The 19,523-nt window shown below is 39.4% G+C and overlaps 1 protein-coding gene across 1 annotated transcript in view; it reads right to left on the reverse strand.

Moving 5' to 3' along the window:
- Positions 1-19,523, reverse strand: part of Itgb6 (integrin subunit beta 6) — a 70,224-nt gene that overhangs the window by 18,164 nt on the left and 32,537 nt on the right. Inside the window, exons 9-13 of the mRNA XM_042683548.1 lie at positions 13,798-13,887; positions 9,740-9,874; positions 9,120-9,537; positions 6,146-6,368; positions 236-333 (exon numbers count right to left, since the gene is read on the reverse strand). Of these exons, the coding sequence (XP_042539482.1) occupies positions 236-333; positions 6,146-6,368; positions 9,120-9,537; positions 9,740-9,874; positions 13,798-13,887 (964 nt within the window). The remainder of the gene's footprint in view (positions 1-235; positions 334-6,145; positions 6,369-9,119; positions 9,538-9,739; positions 9,875-13,797; positions 13,888-19,523) is intronic.

Raw genomic sequence — 19,523 nt, forward strand, 5'->3', positions numbered from 1 at the left:
AGGTGAACTTGCCAACAGAGCTGACGTCCAATAAAATAGCTATGAATTTAAATTGCTCACATCCCACGCCAGCAAGTTTTTGGCCTTATAAAATGCATATACTTCAAAAAAAAAGAGTGTGAATGTAATGCCCTGGTGTAAATGGGGTCAAGCTACTGATACCCCTTGATTTGCAGAGTTTCTGCCTCGGAGGAACTATGTAGAGGAAATGAATAGGATTTAAGACAAGTAGCACCTTCTTCCTCACTGATGATCGCCCCAATCAGTTTGCATTTGTCCACACATTCTTCTTGAGCCTGGCCATCTGTAGACAGGTGACATTCAATACAGCTTCTGTGGACAGAATTTAACAGAATTTGTTGGTTCATATTGATGGAAAGTAAACATGTAGCTAGATATTGCTTTACTATTCTTGTTGCAGGTTGTACTCCAGGAATGTCTTATAGATGACATTGGGCCTTTTGCTACTTTCAGAAAGATGTCCAAGATGACACTGAATTATTCTGAATTCCACTTAGTAATCAATGTTCCCTGAGCCAGCCTTGATAACAGCTACTATAATCATTTTTCTCTAGTGATTATGGCTGATTGGTTAAGAAAAAATTGTTTCAGGTTTTGATTTAGCTCTGTATTTTCATTTTACTTTTTCCTAGGGAGAATTTATATTCATAAATATGATTAGTGTCTGGACAAAGTTATGAATGACGTAACACAAATAATCTATATCTCAACCAGAATTTTAAGAATGATTAGTGGTTCTAATATATTTTAGATGATTATTTAAAAAATTCACTTTTCTGTTACTTTTTTTGCAGAAGTTCAAGCTTTGATAAGGATTTTTTTTGAAGCTTAGAATCATGCCCGAATCTTCATTAATTCAAGCTTTTAAATAAAAGATTGCTACTTATAGAAGAGTACTTCCAAGGACATAAGGAAATTAAGCTACCTTAAAGCTGTCTAGGGCAAAGTAAAATTTAGAGTCTACATTAATCTTGGGCTACAAATCACTTAACAAATAGTTTGTGCTTGGAGCAAGCCAAAACAGTCAAAGTTTTCTGAGATTCTATTTTAGATGCTTCTCCCTATGCACCATGGGTATGTGTACTCTGCTTGAAGCCCCCTACCCCCACCCCATTCCCCCTAAGTCTCAATCAAAGCTGCACTCTTTGGGCAAGCCTTTCCTAACCAGAGACATAGCTAGCTCCTTGCAATGGAGCCCCAAGAGCTCCTCTACAAGAGGGGCCTGTGGAATGGAAACAGAGGACTTGTGAAGTTGTCTTTGCATTATAAGTACTATGTCTAAATTATATGGTAGCTTGGTGAGGGCCTGGTGAAGCTTGGGAATTCCTTTGCACATCTCTCAGGGGCTTCCCTAGCTAAACTGGCAGGTCTTCCCTTGCTCTGTAGTTCAATAGAAGATTTTTGCATGCGCATTGGGAATGGCAGCCCACGAATCTCTGTAAGTACTTTTAAAAGCATCTATCTTTCCCATTAGATTCTCAAAACCTGTGAAAGTAGTAGTCTTCTCTGCTTGATCATGGCCTAACACTATTCTTGGCATTCAGCAGGTATTTAATAGATGAACATATGTACAAATAAATGAATGGATGAATTTCAAAACTTGTAACAAAAACACCAAGAAGTTCATTCTGACTCACAACTTTAAACTATTTCGGTTTTTGATTTATATCTTATAAACCAGATTTGAGATTGAATCAAGTCAGGCACTGGTGGCTCATACCTGTAATCCTAGCTACTCAGGAGGCTGAGATTGGAGGATCACAGTTTGAAGCCAGCCTAGGCAAGAAAGTTCATGAGACCCCTGTCTCCGATAAATTACTCAAAAAAAGCTAGAAGTGGCACTGTGGCTTAAGTGGTGGAGTTCTAGCCTTGAGCTAAAGAAACTCGGGGATATCACCCATGCCTTGAGTTCAAGCCCCAGGACTCACACACACACACACACAGACTGAATCATGTTTACAGAGGAGATAGAAAGTAATGGCTCTCTTGCATATGCTAGCTAGGGAAGCATCCTTCCCTTGAGCTATATCTTCAGCTCTTTTGTTTGTATTTTGTTTTTGAGACAGAATCTCACTATTGTTACCAGAAAGCTTTTTTTGTTTTTTTTTGGTCGGTCATGGGGCTTGAACTCTGGGCCTGAACGCTGTCCTTCAGCTCTTCAGCTCAAGGCTAGTGCTCTACCACTTGAGCCACTGTGCCACTTCCAGTTTTCTGGTCGTTAATTGGAGGCAAGAGTCTCACAGACTTTCCTGCCTGGGCTGGCTTTGAACTGTGATCCTCAGATCTCAGCCTCCTGAGTAGCTAGGATTACAGGTGTGAGCCACGGGCACCTGGCTACCAGAAAGCTTTACACTCAAGATCCTTCTGTCTCTGTCTCCTCGGCAGCTGGAATTACAGGCATGTGCCACTATGATTGGCTACTTAAGTGAACATTTTTACATCCCCCTTGCCATGGATTGAATCCAGGGCCTCATACATACTAAGTAAGCATCTACCACTAAGCTGAAGCCCCAGTCTGACATGTTACATTTGATTCTATTCAAAGAAGTCTAGTCATGCCATACATTTCTGACACATGTCATTGCCATAGCCAGTGACTGAGAAGTCTGGCCATGCACATGGTGAATGACCACTGCATGAAAATTAATCTAAGTACCAGATAATGAAAAAATGCATATTTTCTGCATAGTACATTATAATACTGATAGGTAGCAGTTTAGGAAATGTAAAGGCAACCTAAAATGTAACAAAACTCCTAAAATAAAATGTAACTCATAGGTAACTGCAGTCCTGTAGACTGGACCTAAGGTTAGGAATTTCTCATAGGCAATCTCAATAAGTGTTCAAACCCCAAAGACTTACAATGCTGCTGTTCTCACCACAAAGACAATCCACTTTCATTCTATTGAAGGTATAATTGCAACCAGTACTTTGAAATGTTTTTGCTGCCATGAATTACCTGAAAGCAGGAGAAAACCCTGGCTCTCATTTTGCATTTGTCTTTGTTCTAAGTTATTCTCTCCAGAATCACCTTGGAGTCGCCATGGGTTCTAGGAAAGCAAGGACTGATGGATAACATTTTTATGACTAAAACTACCCCTAAAGGAACAGCAGAACCTTGCAGGATAGATCACCCTAACATGAGGGTAATTACAGGTAATGATCAGGTTGCACTCTGGAGCCAAAGAAGTCATGTCCTGGAAGCCAAATAGTGAGACAGTGATAACAACTTTTCCAGGAACCCAGGAAAACCAGAAGGGAGATAATGACCAGCCAGGACACACCTGTAACTGGGCCTCTTAAACTATGTCTGTGTTCCAGTGCCTGCTGCTAATTGTTCCTCCACTTAGACCAAGTGCTCAGGTCTGTATTCTGAAGATGGCTGAAGGTGAACTAAAGTGCCATTTCCCTGTGGCAATCTATACCACACAATCTCTTTCTTTCCATATTTTTCTCCTAATTAACTTTCCTATCACTTTCATTATGTTGGACTCCTGCCTGAATTCTCTGATTGGACTCCAGGAATGAGTTCGATTAGCCTCACTGACTTCCTGGTAACAATTCTGTCTCATGCCACAGTCAACATAAATGTGCTTCACCTGAACCACAAATTTTGCCCCAATTTGACAAAGAAGTTAGAAAATAAGAAAATGTGGAGTTCTTTTGGTCACTGTTACTGTTTTCATAGGATAAAAATTAATACACAATAGCTATGTATAAAAATTAATACACAATAGCTATGTACAATGACAAACCACAAGAAGGCACCAAAGAGCACAGGCAATAAAAGTAGAGGGGCGCAGGCTGGGAAAGCTGAGATTTTGCTTAGCATCATCTTATTATGGTCATATGTACATAGCTATTGAGCTATTGTGATCCTCTTCTAGGACTATCCTAGACATATATTAATACAAATGAGGGAAGCCATGGGGCCTATATTTCCTTGGGTCTGGTCTAATTCACTTAATATGATTTTCTCCAAGACATAGAAACACAAGGTTTTTTCCTTTGTTGATGTTTTTAATGTACTATATTATTTCTTTTTTTTGCATTTTTTTCTTTTTTTTTTCCTGTCACTTATTGTCACTGTATTTGATTTTGGTACCCTGTGTATTGTCTATACAGTTATCTGAATTTGGGAAGGGAAGGGGAACAACAAAATAGTGAGACAAAGGACACAGAGCAAACCAACACAACAGTGATCCTCACAAGACAGCATGTTGGAAATGAGCTTTACAACTTGGAGGCTTTGGGGGGAGGGAAAATGGGAGAAAAATGAGGGAGAGGTGACAATGTTTGACAAGAAATGTACTCACTACCTTACATATGTAACTGTAACTCCTCTGTATATCACCTTGACAATAAAATTAAAATTAAAAATTTTTTTGCCAGTCCAGGGGCTTGAACTCAGGGCCTAGATGCTGTCCCTGAGCTGCTTTTGCTCAAGGCTAGCACTCTACCACTTGAGCCACAGCACCACTTTTGGCTTTTTCTGCTTATGTGGTGCTGAGGAACCGAACCCAGGACCTCAGGCATGCTCAGCAAGCACTCTACTACGGAACCACATTCCCAGCCCCCAAATTAAAAAAAAAGAAAAGAAAAGAAGAAAGAAAAACAAATTTAAAAAAAGAAAGAAAAGAAAGTGGAGATTGTCTTTTTGCTTCTCTGCCTCCATCAGTCTATGGATAGGAATGAATCCACCCCAAGGTCAGGAGTTAAACTTTTATAGATAAGAAAGAAGATTGGCTTACTTCACTTAATATAATTTTTTCCAAATCTTTCCATTTCCTAACTAATGGGGCAGTGTCATTCTTTCTGATGGAGGCATAGAAATCCATTGTGTATATATACCACATTTTCTTGACCCATTCATCTACTGAGGGGCATCTGGGTTGGTTCCATATCTTAGCTATGGTGAATAATGCTGCGATAAACATGGTTGTGCTGGTAAGCCAGGCCCAAAGAAACATAGGTCCCATGGTTTCCCCTATTTGCAATAACTAGTATAAGTTAGGACAAGCAGAAAAGGTCAAAAGCTATGTACATATGAGCATATAAGATGATGTTAAGTGAAATGAACCCCAAGATAGGGACACAAATGTTTTTTTTTTTCTTGCTATTGTTTTTAATGTATTTATAATGTACCATGTGTTTTTTTTTGTTTCTTTGGTATGTTCCTCCCTCACAGTGTAATCAGTTTTCCCTGTATTTGATGTTGGTGCCCTGCACCTTGTACATACATTTTTCTAATTTGGGGAGGGGAAGGGAAATAACAAAATGTTGAAATAGGGATACAGGTTGACCTATTGTAACAATGAGATGTACAAGACACTATGTTGAAAACAAACTTTACAACTTGGGTGGGTGGGGAGGGAGTAGTTGGGGATGTGGGGAAGGAAGGGATGGTAGGGGGAAAACAAAGGAGGAGGCAACAATGCTCCATAAGAAATGTACTCATTACCTTACTCATGTAACTGTAACCCCTCAGTACAGCATTTTTACAATAAAAAACTTGTTAAAAAAAGAAAGCAGATGGGGGGACACCCCCACCCCAAGACTGCAGGTGGGTGGCAGCAGAATCCCACCAGGGCATTTCTTTTGCGGCTGCCATTGGAACTCAGAGGCCATCTGAGACATTGGCTCCACTTTGTTGTCTATAGCAGACATGCCACATTATGGTTGTGGTTAAGATGGAGAACAGAGGGGAGGGGAAAGAAGAAAAGGGAAGGAGAAAGAAAGAGAGAAGAGAGGATAGAAAGCTGGGAGAGAGGGAGAAACAAGAGAGAAAGAGAGGAGAGAAGAGAGTAAAGAGAGGAGAGAGGAGAGAGGGGAGAAAGAAATGAGACAGAGATGAGAGAAAAAGATGAGAGAGAGAGGTGAGAAAACACAAGAGAGGAGAGGAGAGGGGTGAGGGGAGGAGGGGAAAAGAGGGAAGGGAGAGGAGAGGAGAAGAGAGAGGGAGAGAGACTCACTATCTTCCCAGGATCCTAGCCATATTGTGCTTTCGTATGTTTTGATGAATCTTCAGAGACCAAACCCAGTAAAGACAATGTGGGCTCTGAATTTACAAAATGTCCTCAGCACTTTGATCCACAAAGGGGACCAAGGGACGTAGAGGCATTACCGTTTAGAGTGGCAGGGGTCACCACAGGTAGGACAGCGTTCGCAGGTGGGTCCCGAGGCTCCGGGGTTCGTGCAGACACACTTGCCGCACACGCAGTCCCCTCGCCCACTGCAGAGTGCTCCGTCTTCAGAGACGCATGCGTCAGTGCTGGTTGTGCAGTTGCAGTACTCGCCGGTCCAGCCACCCCTGCACATGCATTCGCCGCAGTCACAGTCCCCATTATCTGTAAAACACGTTTCATGTGACTCCTGGTCCAACTTAGGTTGCGAGTTTGCTCAACGCTATTAAAAAAAAAACTATATATAAAAACAACTACAATAAAAGTCTGTATGAGGGGGGGGAGGGGAATTTAATGTGCCTGTGTGTATATACATTTACATTTAGTGTGTGCATACATTTTCTCTCTCCTATATCTACTCAAAAGACATTTGAATGAAAGATCAATTGAAATTCGTCTGCATCTATGATGTCAAGACATATTGCAGCTGTGTAATTCATAATTGAATCAATTAATTCAAAGCTAAGAAGAACGAAGTGATTTGCACCAATGCTACTAATTTTGAGATGTAAGCGATGTTTAAAACTACAATGCCGTTTTGTTTCTTCTATGAAAGGGAAAACATAGGAGCAATTTCTAAAGTGTAGTATTCTGAAAAATGATTTATGAGTATCATTAGATGAAATGTGCCTTTCCAAATGCCTCGAGAATGCCCATATATTACTATATGTAAAAATGAATTGGCAGAAAATAAGAAAACCCTTACTGATGGAGTGAGGAATGACCATGAAGGCAAAACCCTGAAACATCCCTTGCAGAATTTAGAAACCCTTCTCTACCAGCCTCTGGAGCCAATAACCTGGCCAATTGCTATCTCCAAGCAGCCAGTCATCTTGAGTACCTGCTCCTGTACTTCTTCGTACTGATCTCATGTAGAGGGAAGACAATAATCAAAGATCAAGACAAAATTACCAGGCTCTTTTCAGAGGGATCGATCTTTCTGGAATGCCATTGACAAATAACTCTAAGTGCATCATAGCAAGAGTGTTTTCTCGAATGCTCTTTGCCAATACAGTTCCTGTCTCTTAGAATCAAATTATCAGAGACTAATGGAATTTGGGCAATGAACAAAAGAAGTCAGTGCAGCCCTCTGTCTTTGAGTGCTTCCGGGTGATGGAAGAAGTTGTGTGAGACAAAAAATGTTGTGGTCATAGCATTTCAGAAAAGCAGCAGCTAGCCACATACATTAGTTGTAAAATAAATGGGATCCACACAAGCTGGGAAGCAGTGCCATGTGTGGTGAGCGTTGCAAATTATAGCATCAGAATCTGTTCATGATGCCACGCTCACTTTTTATTACACCAAACCCTGTGTCTGGCACAGACTAATACTGCATCACCTAGTTGAATTTAAATAATCATATTTATTTTTCATTATATCTTTTAAAAAGAGAAAGTGACTAGTTAGAGAGTAACAACTCTGATGAATGAACAGAATAACTTTGATTCACAATTAAGGGTCATGATTGAAGTTACTACAAATAAAACATTAGGGAAGTTTTCTGAGCCCAACTGAAAATACTGTTATATTTTCTTTCTCTCTTTCTCTCTTCCTCTTTCTCTCTTCCTTTCTTCCTTCCTCTTTTTCTCTCCCTCTCTTTCTTTTCCTTCTTTCCTTTTTTCCTTCCTTCCTTCCTTTCTTTATTTTTTAAAAATTTTTTAAAAAATTTTTTATTTTTATTGTGAGAATACTGTACAGAGGAGTTAAAATTACATGGGCAAGATAACGAGTACATTTCTTATCAAGCATTGTTGCCTCCTCTTTGTTTGTTTCCCCTTCCCTCCCTTCCTTCCTTCCTTCCTTCCTTCCTTCCTTCCTTCCTTCCTTCCTTCCTTCCTTCCTCTCTTTTTTCTTTCTCTCACTTTCTTTTAATTTCTCTCTTTGTCCCTCCCTCCTTCCACCCCTCCCCTCCCCCAGTCCTGGTTCTTGAGCTCTGTCGCTGAGCTTCTTTTGCTCAAGGCTAGCATTCTACCACTTGAGCCACAGTGCCACTTCTGGCTTTTTCTGTTTATGTGGTACTGAGGAATTGAACTCAGGGCTTCATAATACTAGGCAAGCACTCTACCACTGAGCCACATTCCCAGCCCCACCGGTACATTTTCTAAATAGAATTTACTTAGCAATTGTTGTATCTGATTCAAAGAGAGCACCATGTCAGACCTTCCTCAGTGCAATAAATAGATTAAGCCAAGTCTTTCTGCTAGTATTTCTCCCCTATCCCAAACACATAGAAAGACAATCAGGAAAGGTTATGTGGCTGGGCATAGGTTGGTAATTCCTGCTGCCTTCCATTGCTTTCATTCAGGATGAAATACAGAAAGTGGGGGAGGGGGGTAGCAGGGTGGGGAGAGATGGGAAGGGATAGGAAGGGGAAACAAAGGAGGAGGCAACAATGCTTGATAAGAAATGTACTCATTATCTTGCCCATGTAATTGTAACCCCTCTGTATGGTATTTTCACAATGAAAAAAAAGAAATAGAGAAAGGGCTAGTATCTCTATTAGATTATACTTGGGGTTTGTTTGTTTATTTTAAAAATAATTTCAATTAAAACGTATTTAAAAATACAGTGTGGGATTCTGCTAAATGCAACCTTTTCATGATACAGTGACATCTTTGGCAGGCTTCACGTCACCTCCAGATCACGTCCTGCTTGTATCATGAATAAAGGGCACCAATCAGAATATGGAACACACCCATGGAATCAGAAAATTAGGGAAGGGAGATGAGTCTCAACTGTGCCAGAGCCTAGGTTTTCTTCTCTTGTTAGGGTGTGTAGTGGGAAGGCAAATTCTGTCAGAAGAGCCTATCGGCTCTCTCCTACCATGTACAGGAGACAAGAACAGTAGTAAGGGTTGCAAAGCCTTTTCCTGACACTTGACCTGCAGCAGTGGAAGATGGTCTTGCCACAACCTACCTCCGCACAGCAGCCCTTTGTGTCTCACACAGGAGAAATTGTCACACTGGCAATATGGCCCATAAATGTTCCCGTAAGGAGATAAGTGGCAGATGCATTGTCCACAGTAGCAGTCGCCCCTTCCACTGCATGATGGATGGTCTGGGGCCTCTTTGCAGGAATCTGTGCTCAGTGTGTCCTCACCACACTCGCAATGAGGCCCCATGTGTCCAGGGTTGCAGGCACACACACCACACTGGAAGGAGCCGTTCCCATTGTGGCACTTAGAGCTGTTCACTTCCACCTCTTTCTGGCAATCGCAATCACATTCTGAACTCACAAGTATTTCCAAGGTGTCCCCCAGCCCCACGGGCTTTATGAGAATATGCCTACTTCTTCTCTCACAGTTCGGTACAGTCACAGTCACGTTGAATGAAGCCTGGAAGAGAAAATACTAATTATTTGCTTCTTCCATCCACCAATCTGCCAGGATTGATAAAACAAGGCTAGGCAGCAATCAGCTTTGCTAAGAGCATTTCTTAGCAAACCTCTGATATCTTTGAAAGATCCAGCTTTAGTGGGCTACGTTAACTGGGGTCCATGCAAACATCATTCACATGGTCAATTGGCTGTCTACTTACTGTGTCTCCCACCTTCATGTGAGAGCATTTCTTCTGGTGTGGGATGAAGGTGCCATTGTTACAGATAGCTGTGAAGGACAGGTTGAGTCCTTCTGTGTCTCCTAACACCTCCAGTTCCACCTCAGACCGTAGTTCCTTTAGTTCAGACATAAAGGGTAGAATGAAGTCACAACCAGAAACATACAGCCAAAAGAAAAGGCTGTGAATCATGGTTATTCCATTACAAATGACAAAAGTAAAATATAGTCTAAAAGAAATCCATCTTATCATTAATCAAATGAGAAAGTGAGCCATCAGACTATATGTATTTTGCATTTTAGTGACTCGAACGTCATCAGTTATATGATACACTATTACCTCATGACAGTGTAACTATATAACAAAATACTTTAAGATGGTTTGCTGCAATATAGGATAGACACCAGTCTTTCAGTTGCTTAAGCCTTTCTGAAGGTTTTGGTGAAGTGCTTATCCTGGGTTGCAGATCTTGTTTATGTAAAAGATAACTCTTCTGCTTCTGTCTTGGTAGCAAAGCACAGTAATGACTCCCTTTATTTGTATGTGTCATCATTTCTTAGGCCATAAAGCAGCTTTAGTTGCTTTGTAAGGAATACAGAACTGCAGCCATTCTTCCAAGAAGGAAATTTTGCTTCCCTGATATCAAATTTACACCCTGCAGTTCTGTTTTGGTACATTTCTGCATACATAATAACTTTTCATCTCAATATCGAATCATAGCTCAAATGCTTTGCAGACATTTTACAATGGCAATTACCCTCAGCACTTACAGTAACAACAATGCATTTAATGAATTAAGGTGACAACAATCACAATTGTTAATGAAAACTTGCCATGATGGCAGCCTGACACATGGTGGTTACCTGACACTATTAATTACATGACTGACCCACATTTTCATGGTTTTAAAATGTGGCAGACAAATGTACCTTAAAGTCATTATTGGGATTTTAAAAGTACTTATTGTGCATGTATAGTCAGGTCTGGGATAAGTTGTGTTTTTGCTTTCTGAAGCTAATTATTTTATGTTTTCTGTTTCTTATTTAGCTACAACATAGAAGTTTGTATTTTGGGTTGTAAAACCCAATTTTTAAAGATAAAAAAGAGCAAAACCAATTTAAAATATTGCAACTTAAGTTACAGTTCAATTCATTTAAAAGTGTTTGGGTTTATACATCTACCTTACCATTGGCATTTTAAAAGAATATTAAACTTCAAGTTTTCCTGAAGTGTAATTTTGCCTACTGCATAGTAAGATGACCCTTCCTTTCTCTAAATTCTGCTTATCCTGACATCAAGAATTCAGGCAGAAGTAGAGTTGGGACAGTGGCAGAGTGAGTCAAGAGCTAAACAAGAAATGAGGGATATGTGTTGGTGAGAGGTGACAACAAAAATAAGGGCTAGTGACATAATCTGACCTAAGTGAAAGAAATCTCTACATTGATAGAATCATCATAATGCAAAATTGACCATGAATATTGACCATGAATATTATTACTTTTCCTTAGGAAAGTTAACATATTCTTTCACCCATTCATTTGTGTTTGTGTGTGTGTGTGTGTGTGTGTGTGTGTGTGTGCATCTTTTATGAGTTGGATCAAGCAGACAAACCAAATGGATTCCTTCCTAGAGTTTAAATCCCAGTATCCTTGGGATTATTGTTATTTCAGTCACAAGGTGAGGTAAGGAAAGAAATTAGAGAGAGATGGTCAGATAAATACATTTCCAGTGTTCAAGATTTTTGATATCAATATGGTGCTGTGGTATAATTGGTGGAGTTATCTATCCACAATTTGTGAACATACATTGCCTCTGCTTTACTAGAAGACAATCCGATTATTTGATTTTTCTCTCAATATGTTATCTTGCCTTCTGTCTTTATTTAGAATCTTAAATATTTGGTCTATAGATTACTGTGTTTTAAGGTCTTTCTGAACACTTACAAATAACAGCATGGAAACCTACCTGGAACTAGTGCCACAATCTACTTGTATACCTCCCCTGTGGATCCTAGAGTTTCACAAACTCCAGAGCAAGATTGTGCAGTAGAAAAATAAGAGAAACTTCTTGGTATTTTTTTTTTTTTGGGTCCGGTCGTGGGCCTGAACTCTGGGCCTGGGCGCTGTCCCTCAGCTCTTCAGCTCAAGGCTAGCGCTCTACCACTTGAGCCATAGCGCCACTTCCGGCTTTTTTTCATTTTGCTTATGTGGTGCTGAGGAATCGAACCCAGGGCCTCAGGCATGCAAGGCAAGCGCTCTACCACTGAGCCATCTTTCCAGCCCAAGGATACGTTTTTGATAATCTACTATTTTAAAATTTGTTTAATTTCCTTGAAGCTGTTAGTGGCCAACACTTTTGAAAACCTTGGGTTAAAGAAAACTTAGTTTATTATCATTCAGTGAGGGATTGCTTTGTGATTTTATTTGATTTTACACATTAAAACTTTAATTACTGCACGAGATAGAGGGAGGAAGATTTTCATAATGTTTTGTTGACAAGCTTTCCTGCCTGGAAGAATTTCAAGCATGAGTTAATGTGGTGATTAATTTCTGATATGAGCTAAGAAAACTGAAATTTCTAAGGATTATCAGTGAGAAAGAGCTGCCATCTACTTATAATTTTAATGACGAATCTATTCTTTTTACTCTCTGAATATCAATGAGGAATATCTTGCTCTCTTTTAGGTGAATTTCAAAATGAGTGGGGTGATATCAAAATCTTAGCAGTTTTTTGAAAAATATGTAATTTTCCTTTTCCCTGAATTTTCCAAAAGGGATCCATAAAAGGGATCTGAGTGTGTCTAATGTTTTGATTGCTAGAGGTATATGGTATGTCATTTAAAGAACACTTGATTAGTTGGTGGTGATTACTGGTGTATACTGCATACATGTCTCTTAAATCTCAAACATTAAAGTTAGAAAAACTTTATTCACCCAGTATTATGTAAATGCTGTTTAGAACAAGTTTCCTAAACAAAAATTAGAAAGCATTTTTGCTTCTAAAACTTTCCTTCCCACTCTCCAAGTCCTAACTTACAGCTTCATCTGCATCTTTGTATGGCTTTTGCTTTTATTTGTTTTGTGTTTAGGATTTGTTGTAGTTGCTGTTGTTGTTAAATAGGTGCCAGGAAAAAGAATAATATTTAAAAAAGAAAAAGTTGGGCTGGGAAGGTGGCTCAGTGGTAGAGTGCTTGCCTTGCATGCATGAGGCCTTGGGTTCGATTCTTCCACATCATATAAACAGAAAAGGCCGGAAGTGGCACTGTAGCTCAAATGGTAGAGCACTAGCCTTGAGCTGAAGAGCTGAGGGACAGTGCCCAGGCCCAGAGTTCAGATCCCACGACCAACAAAAAAAAAAAAAGAAAAGAAAAGAAAAGAAAAAGTTGGAAACTATCGATTCATTGTTAACTTGGTTAGAAAAAGGGAAGGAAAACTAGTAACCCTGTTGGTATGTATGTTATTTTAAGGGAGAAATTCTGTCCTCAGTGTTAATTTGTAAATTCAGGACAAAAGTAATTATATACATACTCATTAACCCAATGGAATTGCCCCCGGTTTCCTAATGTAGAGCATCTACAGCATGATGTGTGTGGCGTGCTTAGAGCATCTACTGCATGATGTGTGTGGTGTGCTTAGAATGTTTTGGTATGGAGCTAGCACTTATATTTTTTTCTATTGTCTAATCAAATCTGTACCGTTAAATTTTCCACATAAATCTGCTCTTCACTGGAAATTTATATTTAAAACTTTTTACACAAAGTGCTTACTTATGACTCAGGGAGTCATGTGAGTCAAATTAAACTTTGATGGGTACAGTGCTATTGTTGTTTACTGTCATAAAAACTTTCTAAACTTTAGAGTTAAGTTTTAGATTTTTCCATTTCTCAGGAAGATCTGAAAAATAAATTGAATAAAACTTATACTTTAGCTTCAGTAATTCTTTGGATAAGAATTCTCTGTTCCAGCACGCTAGCTACATCTTGGTTTCTGAATACCAATGAAATGCAAAACAGAAGCCAATTTCTAAGTAAAGTATCATACTTCATAAGCTGAGATGATAAGCTGGAGAATGTTACCAGAGTCCTTCTGAAGCAGCCCCACTGTAGCTCCCGGAATAAGTTTGGCATAGTTCTGTAACCAAAAAAAGTGTAAGTCAATCTGATTGCTCACAGTAATTGAGAAATGTTAGGTATGGGGTTCAGCCTACTGGTTTGTGATCCCCTCTATTTAACTGGCCAGGGAAAACAGGCTCTTGATAATTAATGAGACTTGAAACAAGTGTTACATCATGCTAAACTCATGTGGGAAACACAAGCCAGAGTCGCTACTGGGAAAATCCTAGGTCATGGCTACCATAGTAAGGGTTGTGATTTATATCGCGACAGGAGTCAAGTTTCCAATAATTACAACATGCATATAATGTATTCCATTCCTGGAGTATCCTTTGTCCAAAAGTTTGAGTATGCATCTACGAACTCCTTCCTCTTTTTGCACTGTTGCTAGAAATCAGTCTTGGGCATACACATGGGCATTGAGGGAATCAGGTTGCTCTAAGTTATTTTGTCTAGAGATCTTAATGAGCAAAGGCTTGATGGAGAGAGTAGACTATTCTGTTCACTCTTCCTTTCCCATGCATAATGAGTACTCCCCTAGGGAAGTCAGCACAGTCCAGGGGTTGTTTGGAATCATTTACAGCTGCATCATGATTGAGTCAGAGCCTACTGCTAATCTACCTACATTCTCACTTGCATTGCTTCTCCTGAGCTTCGTTTCCACCTGAAAAGGACCTACCATATCAGTTGTTCGGCAACTCTGGTGTCAAATATTGCCAGAAAAAGACATTGCAAAGAAGTGAATTTTCTAGACAGGATATTATTTTGTGCTTAAAAACTGTGTTACTTTCAAAAGCAGAGATTTCTAAAGTATGTGATAAACTCTCAAGAATGTGTGTGTGTGTGTGTGTGTGTGTGTGTGTGTGTGTGTGTTGAGTTATAGCTGTCAGTAGTAACTGCTTTCCTGTAATCATCAAAGGCCACTCCATAGGCCACCCCATACTGTGTGAGTCATAACTATTTTGAATGTAGATTCTGTTTCTTGTATTTGGTTTTGTTTGTTTATGTTGGTACTGGGCTTGAACTCAGGTCCTGGATACTCTCCCTTAGCCTTTTTGCTTAAGGGTAGAACTCTACCACGGCTCTACTTCCAATTTCAATTGGAAGTTAATTGAAGATTAAGTAGTTAATTGAAGATAAGAGTTTCAAGAACTTTCCTACCTGGGCTGGACCTGATTCTCAAATCTCAAGATCCCTGAGTAGTTGGGATAATAGGCATGACTCATCTGTGCCCAGCTCTTGTTTTAAAACAGTTTTAAAACAGTTCTACCTTAAAAAAAAAAGTTCTACCTTCTTTGTTAAGCACTCTGTTTCACTCACTAACTCATTTACTTATTATTCACCATTGCATACAGCAACATCTGTTAAGTAGGTTTAATATGCTGTTACATCAACAAGAGACAATACATCTTCTGTCACTTGTGGTCTTCTATGTGCCATATAATCAGGTGAATGAATTTATTAAAATTGTATATAGAAAAGAGTAAGCAAGCTTTGAGTGATGTTTGATGTATCTCCTCTAATTCCAATGTAATTTTGAAATCTAATTCCAAAGAAGAAAGAAACTTAGGAAAACACACAACATTGGAATTAATAAAACCACTAATTATAATAGTGACACTAAGTAAATAAATCACAGCATGGGAAATGACAAAGAATGAATGGAGTCAGTGGAAAAATACAAAGGTAGGCAGGGCTTCCCAGAGATTTGCTGGAGTAGAACACTTGGGTGAGTATAAACTTTCTGCACCTTTTGTGGGGAAAAATGGGCTTCAATTTTGATTTGTGGTTTTGGTGATGTTCCACCTTTTTCAATGTTCATGTGTGAAGTTGTTGGGAATCTAAATGTTTAAGCAATTCAGATGTTGTTCTACATTAACACTACATTTTAATATTGAGGAGTTAATGCAGAAAAACAAATCAGGCAACATTCCTCACCTTACACCTTCTCCACATCACTGCCTGTTGATTCAGGGTGAACTTGTAAAATATGGCTTACCCCTTCAAATAAACACATGTCACAAATAGCTGTGAAGCATGAGACCTGTGGTTAGCAGCAAATACCTAAGTAGGAACTTGAATTCCACTCAACTGGAGCCAGAATATGTGTAAATTTGGCTAATCCCCAAAGAGAAGGCAGAGGGAATCTTTAGAGCTTGACAAAGGAAGTTATTGATCCCATTGAGAAAGAATGCATGGCTCTTAGCTGTGTAAGAAATGGCCATCCTTGAAATACATACTGGTGTCCAAGGTGTCATGGGTTTTTTCCACAAGCACTAATTTAAATGGCCTCAAATTTGGGGTTAATTTTGGCTAACAAAGCTGAGCTCATAGGTCATAATTATGATCCTGCTTGTGGGATGACATTTGGCATTTGCCTATTAGGATAAGTGGTTAACATTAATTGCATTTGCTGATTGCCATTAGAGAGAGGGTATAAAAGAGTTGGCTGCCAGTTGCAATAACCAGTGATAACACTGACAATTGTGTAGAGAGAAACTATTAATTAATTTCTGGATGCTGATTCTCCAGCCCCTCCCCTTGCTAAAGCATTTCAAATAATTAACTAAAAACATGGACAATTTGCCTTCGTGGTCTAACACTGTGAAAAATTCTACTTTAAATCTTGTAGTATTATGATTACTATACATACTATGTATCAAAATGCCTTCTTCTCTAAAGTCCTAAAGTGCTATTATAAGTTGTCATGATTAAACACATTTAATATTAGGAAAGGATGATTTTTCAGGCCTGGCTGTGATGAATTACTTCACTGTGTTTCTGAAAGATGACACTTACTACTAGAAATGGTGAAGACTGTAAACATGATGTTGCATGAGCCGATTAGAAATGCAAACTCTTATGTCTGGGCTTGAATGCTCTGTTGTCTTTCTATGGATTATCCTAATTATGGACTTTCTTTCCTCCTGCTATGCCACCCAGGAGTTTCTGAGATTGCTCTTCTCCCTCACATTTTCTGATCACCTTAGTTTTTTGAACTCTTTTTTTTCTCTTCAAGTTCTATTTATTTTTCTATTAGATGTTTTATTTGCTCAACAGTTTTGATTTGTGCCCTAAAATTCTTGTCAAAGAGACAGAAAAAGAAGTGAACAGGATTAATTTAATAGGCAGGTATGAGGATAGAGAGGAGCACGTGCACTGATGTCTGTACACTCTGGGTGCCTCTCAGAAAGTATCTCCAAGGCCAGTTCTGCCCATTGTCTTGTCACCATGTATTGGTGCTTGCCTAAGGTACAGAAACAGTCACAATCATTCCTGCCACATTGGTTACCTACAAGCAGGTTACATCTGGGTCAGCTTTCTCTTCAGAGAAAGGACTAAGGACTAAGGACCTTGGCAGACCCTCCCTTGCTTTTGTGACATCTTGGTATTTCAGGTAGAGGGGATAGCTTTTGATGTGACTTCCATCCCTGCTTTAATACACATTCCATTGGTAACTCCTCAGCTTGAAAAGTTACCTGACCCTTGAGTCAGTGTTTAATAATACCCTTGCTATTATCTGAATTTGTGTTTTTCCTTGGATGGTGGTGACTCTAGACCCTCTTTTCTTTCTCTTGTCACATTTTCTGCTATGTCTAGAGACTCTTCACCTCCTTAGAACCTGTGTATAGTGTGAGGCCACCCTACTCACACCCCTCATTGGAGGGCAAGAAATTAGAAGTTAATTTGTATATATCAGCTAGAAGCATTTTCATAAAGAATGAGTCTTTATAAGCCAGATACTTACAGGAATCAGCTACTTCTCTCTAGTCTCTGTACTTGCTTATTTCTTTCTATGAAGCCTTATGAACCACCCACTAATCTCACAACATTTTTGTGTATATGAGCTGCTGGTATGGGAGCTTGGGCTCTCACTCAGCTTTCTAGTCACTGTAGCAGTCGGAAGATATATAGTCATACTCTTACAAAGAAACATCTTCAGCAGGACAGGAAGAACACTGTATCATATACTAGTCACTTTCCATATCTGTGACAAAATACTTGAGGAGAGAGGATTTACTGTGACTCACAGTTGCCGAGGCTTGGGACTTGGCTCTGTTCTGGGCCAGAACATGTTTGCAGGAAGTACGTGATAGAGCAAACCTGCTTACTTCATGGTGGCCAGGAAGGAGTGAGATAGAGAAGAAACCATGGGAAAGACATACTCTTTCAAGGCACATTCTTAGTGATGTATTCCTCCAACTAGACCTTGACTCCTAATAGCCATTCTGCTCTGAGCTCAGTGGGTTGATCCACTGATGAGGCAGGCTTTTTCGTGATACAATCACTTCCAATAACACCCAGTCAGGGACCAAGCCTTTCACACATCAATCTTTTAGGGGGGCATTTCATGTAGGAAAGATTAATGCAATAAAAATATCAGAAAATGATTTACCAGTGTTAACAAACTGAGTCTAAACTCTACATTGAGAGACAAATGGCTCAGACAGTCAACTTAATATTGAAGGAGAGGAATGTTGGATTACTGATACTACCTGACTCCAAGTCTTACTATAAAGTTACAGTAAGGGTCTGGTAGAGTGCTTGCCTTGCATTCTTGAGGCCCTGGGTTCGATTCTTCAATACCACATAAGCAGAAAAAAAAGCTGGAAGTGGTGCTGTGGCTCAAGTGGTAGAGTGCTAGCCTCGAACTGAAGAGCTGAAGGACAGCGCCCAGGGCCAGAGTTCAGGCCCCATGACTAGACCTCCCTCCCTCCAAAAAAAGTTACAGTAATATAGAGAATGGGATATTGACAAAAGAATAGACAAGTAAATGAAGAGAACAAAATACAGAGCCCTGAAACAGATCCACATAAATATAGTCATTGATCTTTAATGGAAGAGCAAAGACAATACCAGGAAAAAATTAGTTTTTCAACAAATAGTTCTAGAACAACTAGACATCTATGTGCCAAAAAGATACAAATCTAGAGATACACTTTATACCTTTCACAAATACTACATTAACATTTGCATTTGAAAATGAAAACCACAATTGCATGAAGTTGCAGAGTTTCTGCATGGCAAAGGACATAGCTAGCAAGATCAATAGAAAGCCCACGGATTGGGAGAAGATCTTCACTAGCCATACAACAGACAAGGGTCTCATATCTAAAATATACTTGGAACTCAAAAAATTAAATCCCCCAACAACAAATCCTCAAAGAAACAACTGCCCAATAAATAAGTGGGCTAAAGACTTAAAGAGAAACTTCTCTGAAGAAGAAAGAAGGATGGCCAATAGACATATGAAGAAATGCTCAACATCCCTAGCCATAAAAGAAATGCAAATCAAAACAACATTGAGATACCATCTCACTCCAGTTAGAATGGCAAAAATCAAGAACTCTAACAACAACAGATGCTGGAGGGGATGTGGACAGAAGGGAACCTTACTTCATTGTTGGTGGGAGTGTAAACTTGTTTAACCACTTTGGAAAGCAGTATGGAGGTTCCTCAAAAGACTCCACATAGAGCTCTCCTATGACCCAGCAATCCCACTTTTGGGCATTTACCCAAATGTTTACAAACAAGACCACACTAAAGCTACCAGCACAACTATGTTTATTGCAGCATTATTTACCATAGCTAAGATATGGAACCAACCCAGATGCCCCTCAGTAGATGAATGGATCAAGAAAATGTGGTATATAT

This window comes from Dipodomys spectabilis, unplaced genomic scaffold, assembly GCF_019054845.1.
Source record: "Dipodomys spectabilis isolate Male_0828 unplaced genomic scaffold, ASM1905484v1 ptg000081l, whole genome shotgun sequence".
In the NCBI taxonomy this organism is placed as follows: Eukaryota; Metazoa; Chordata; class Mammalia; order Rodentia; family Heteromyidae; genus Dipodomys; species Dipodomys spectabilis.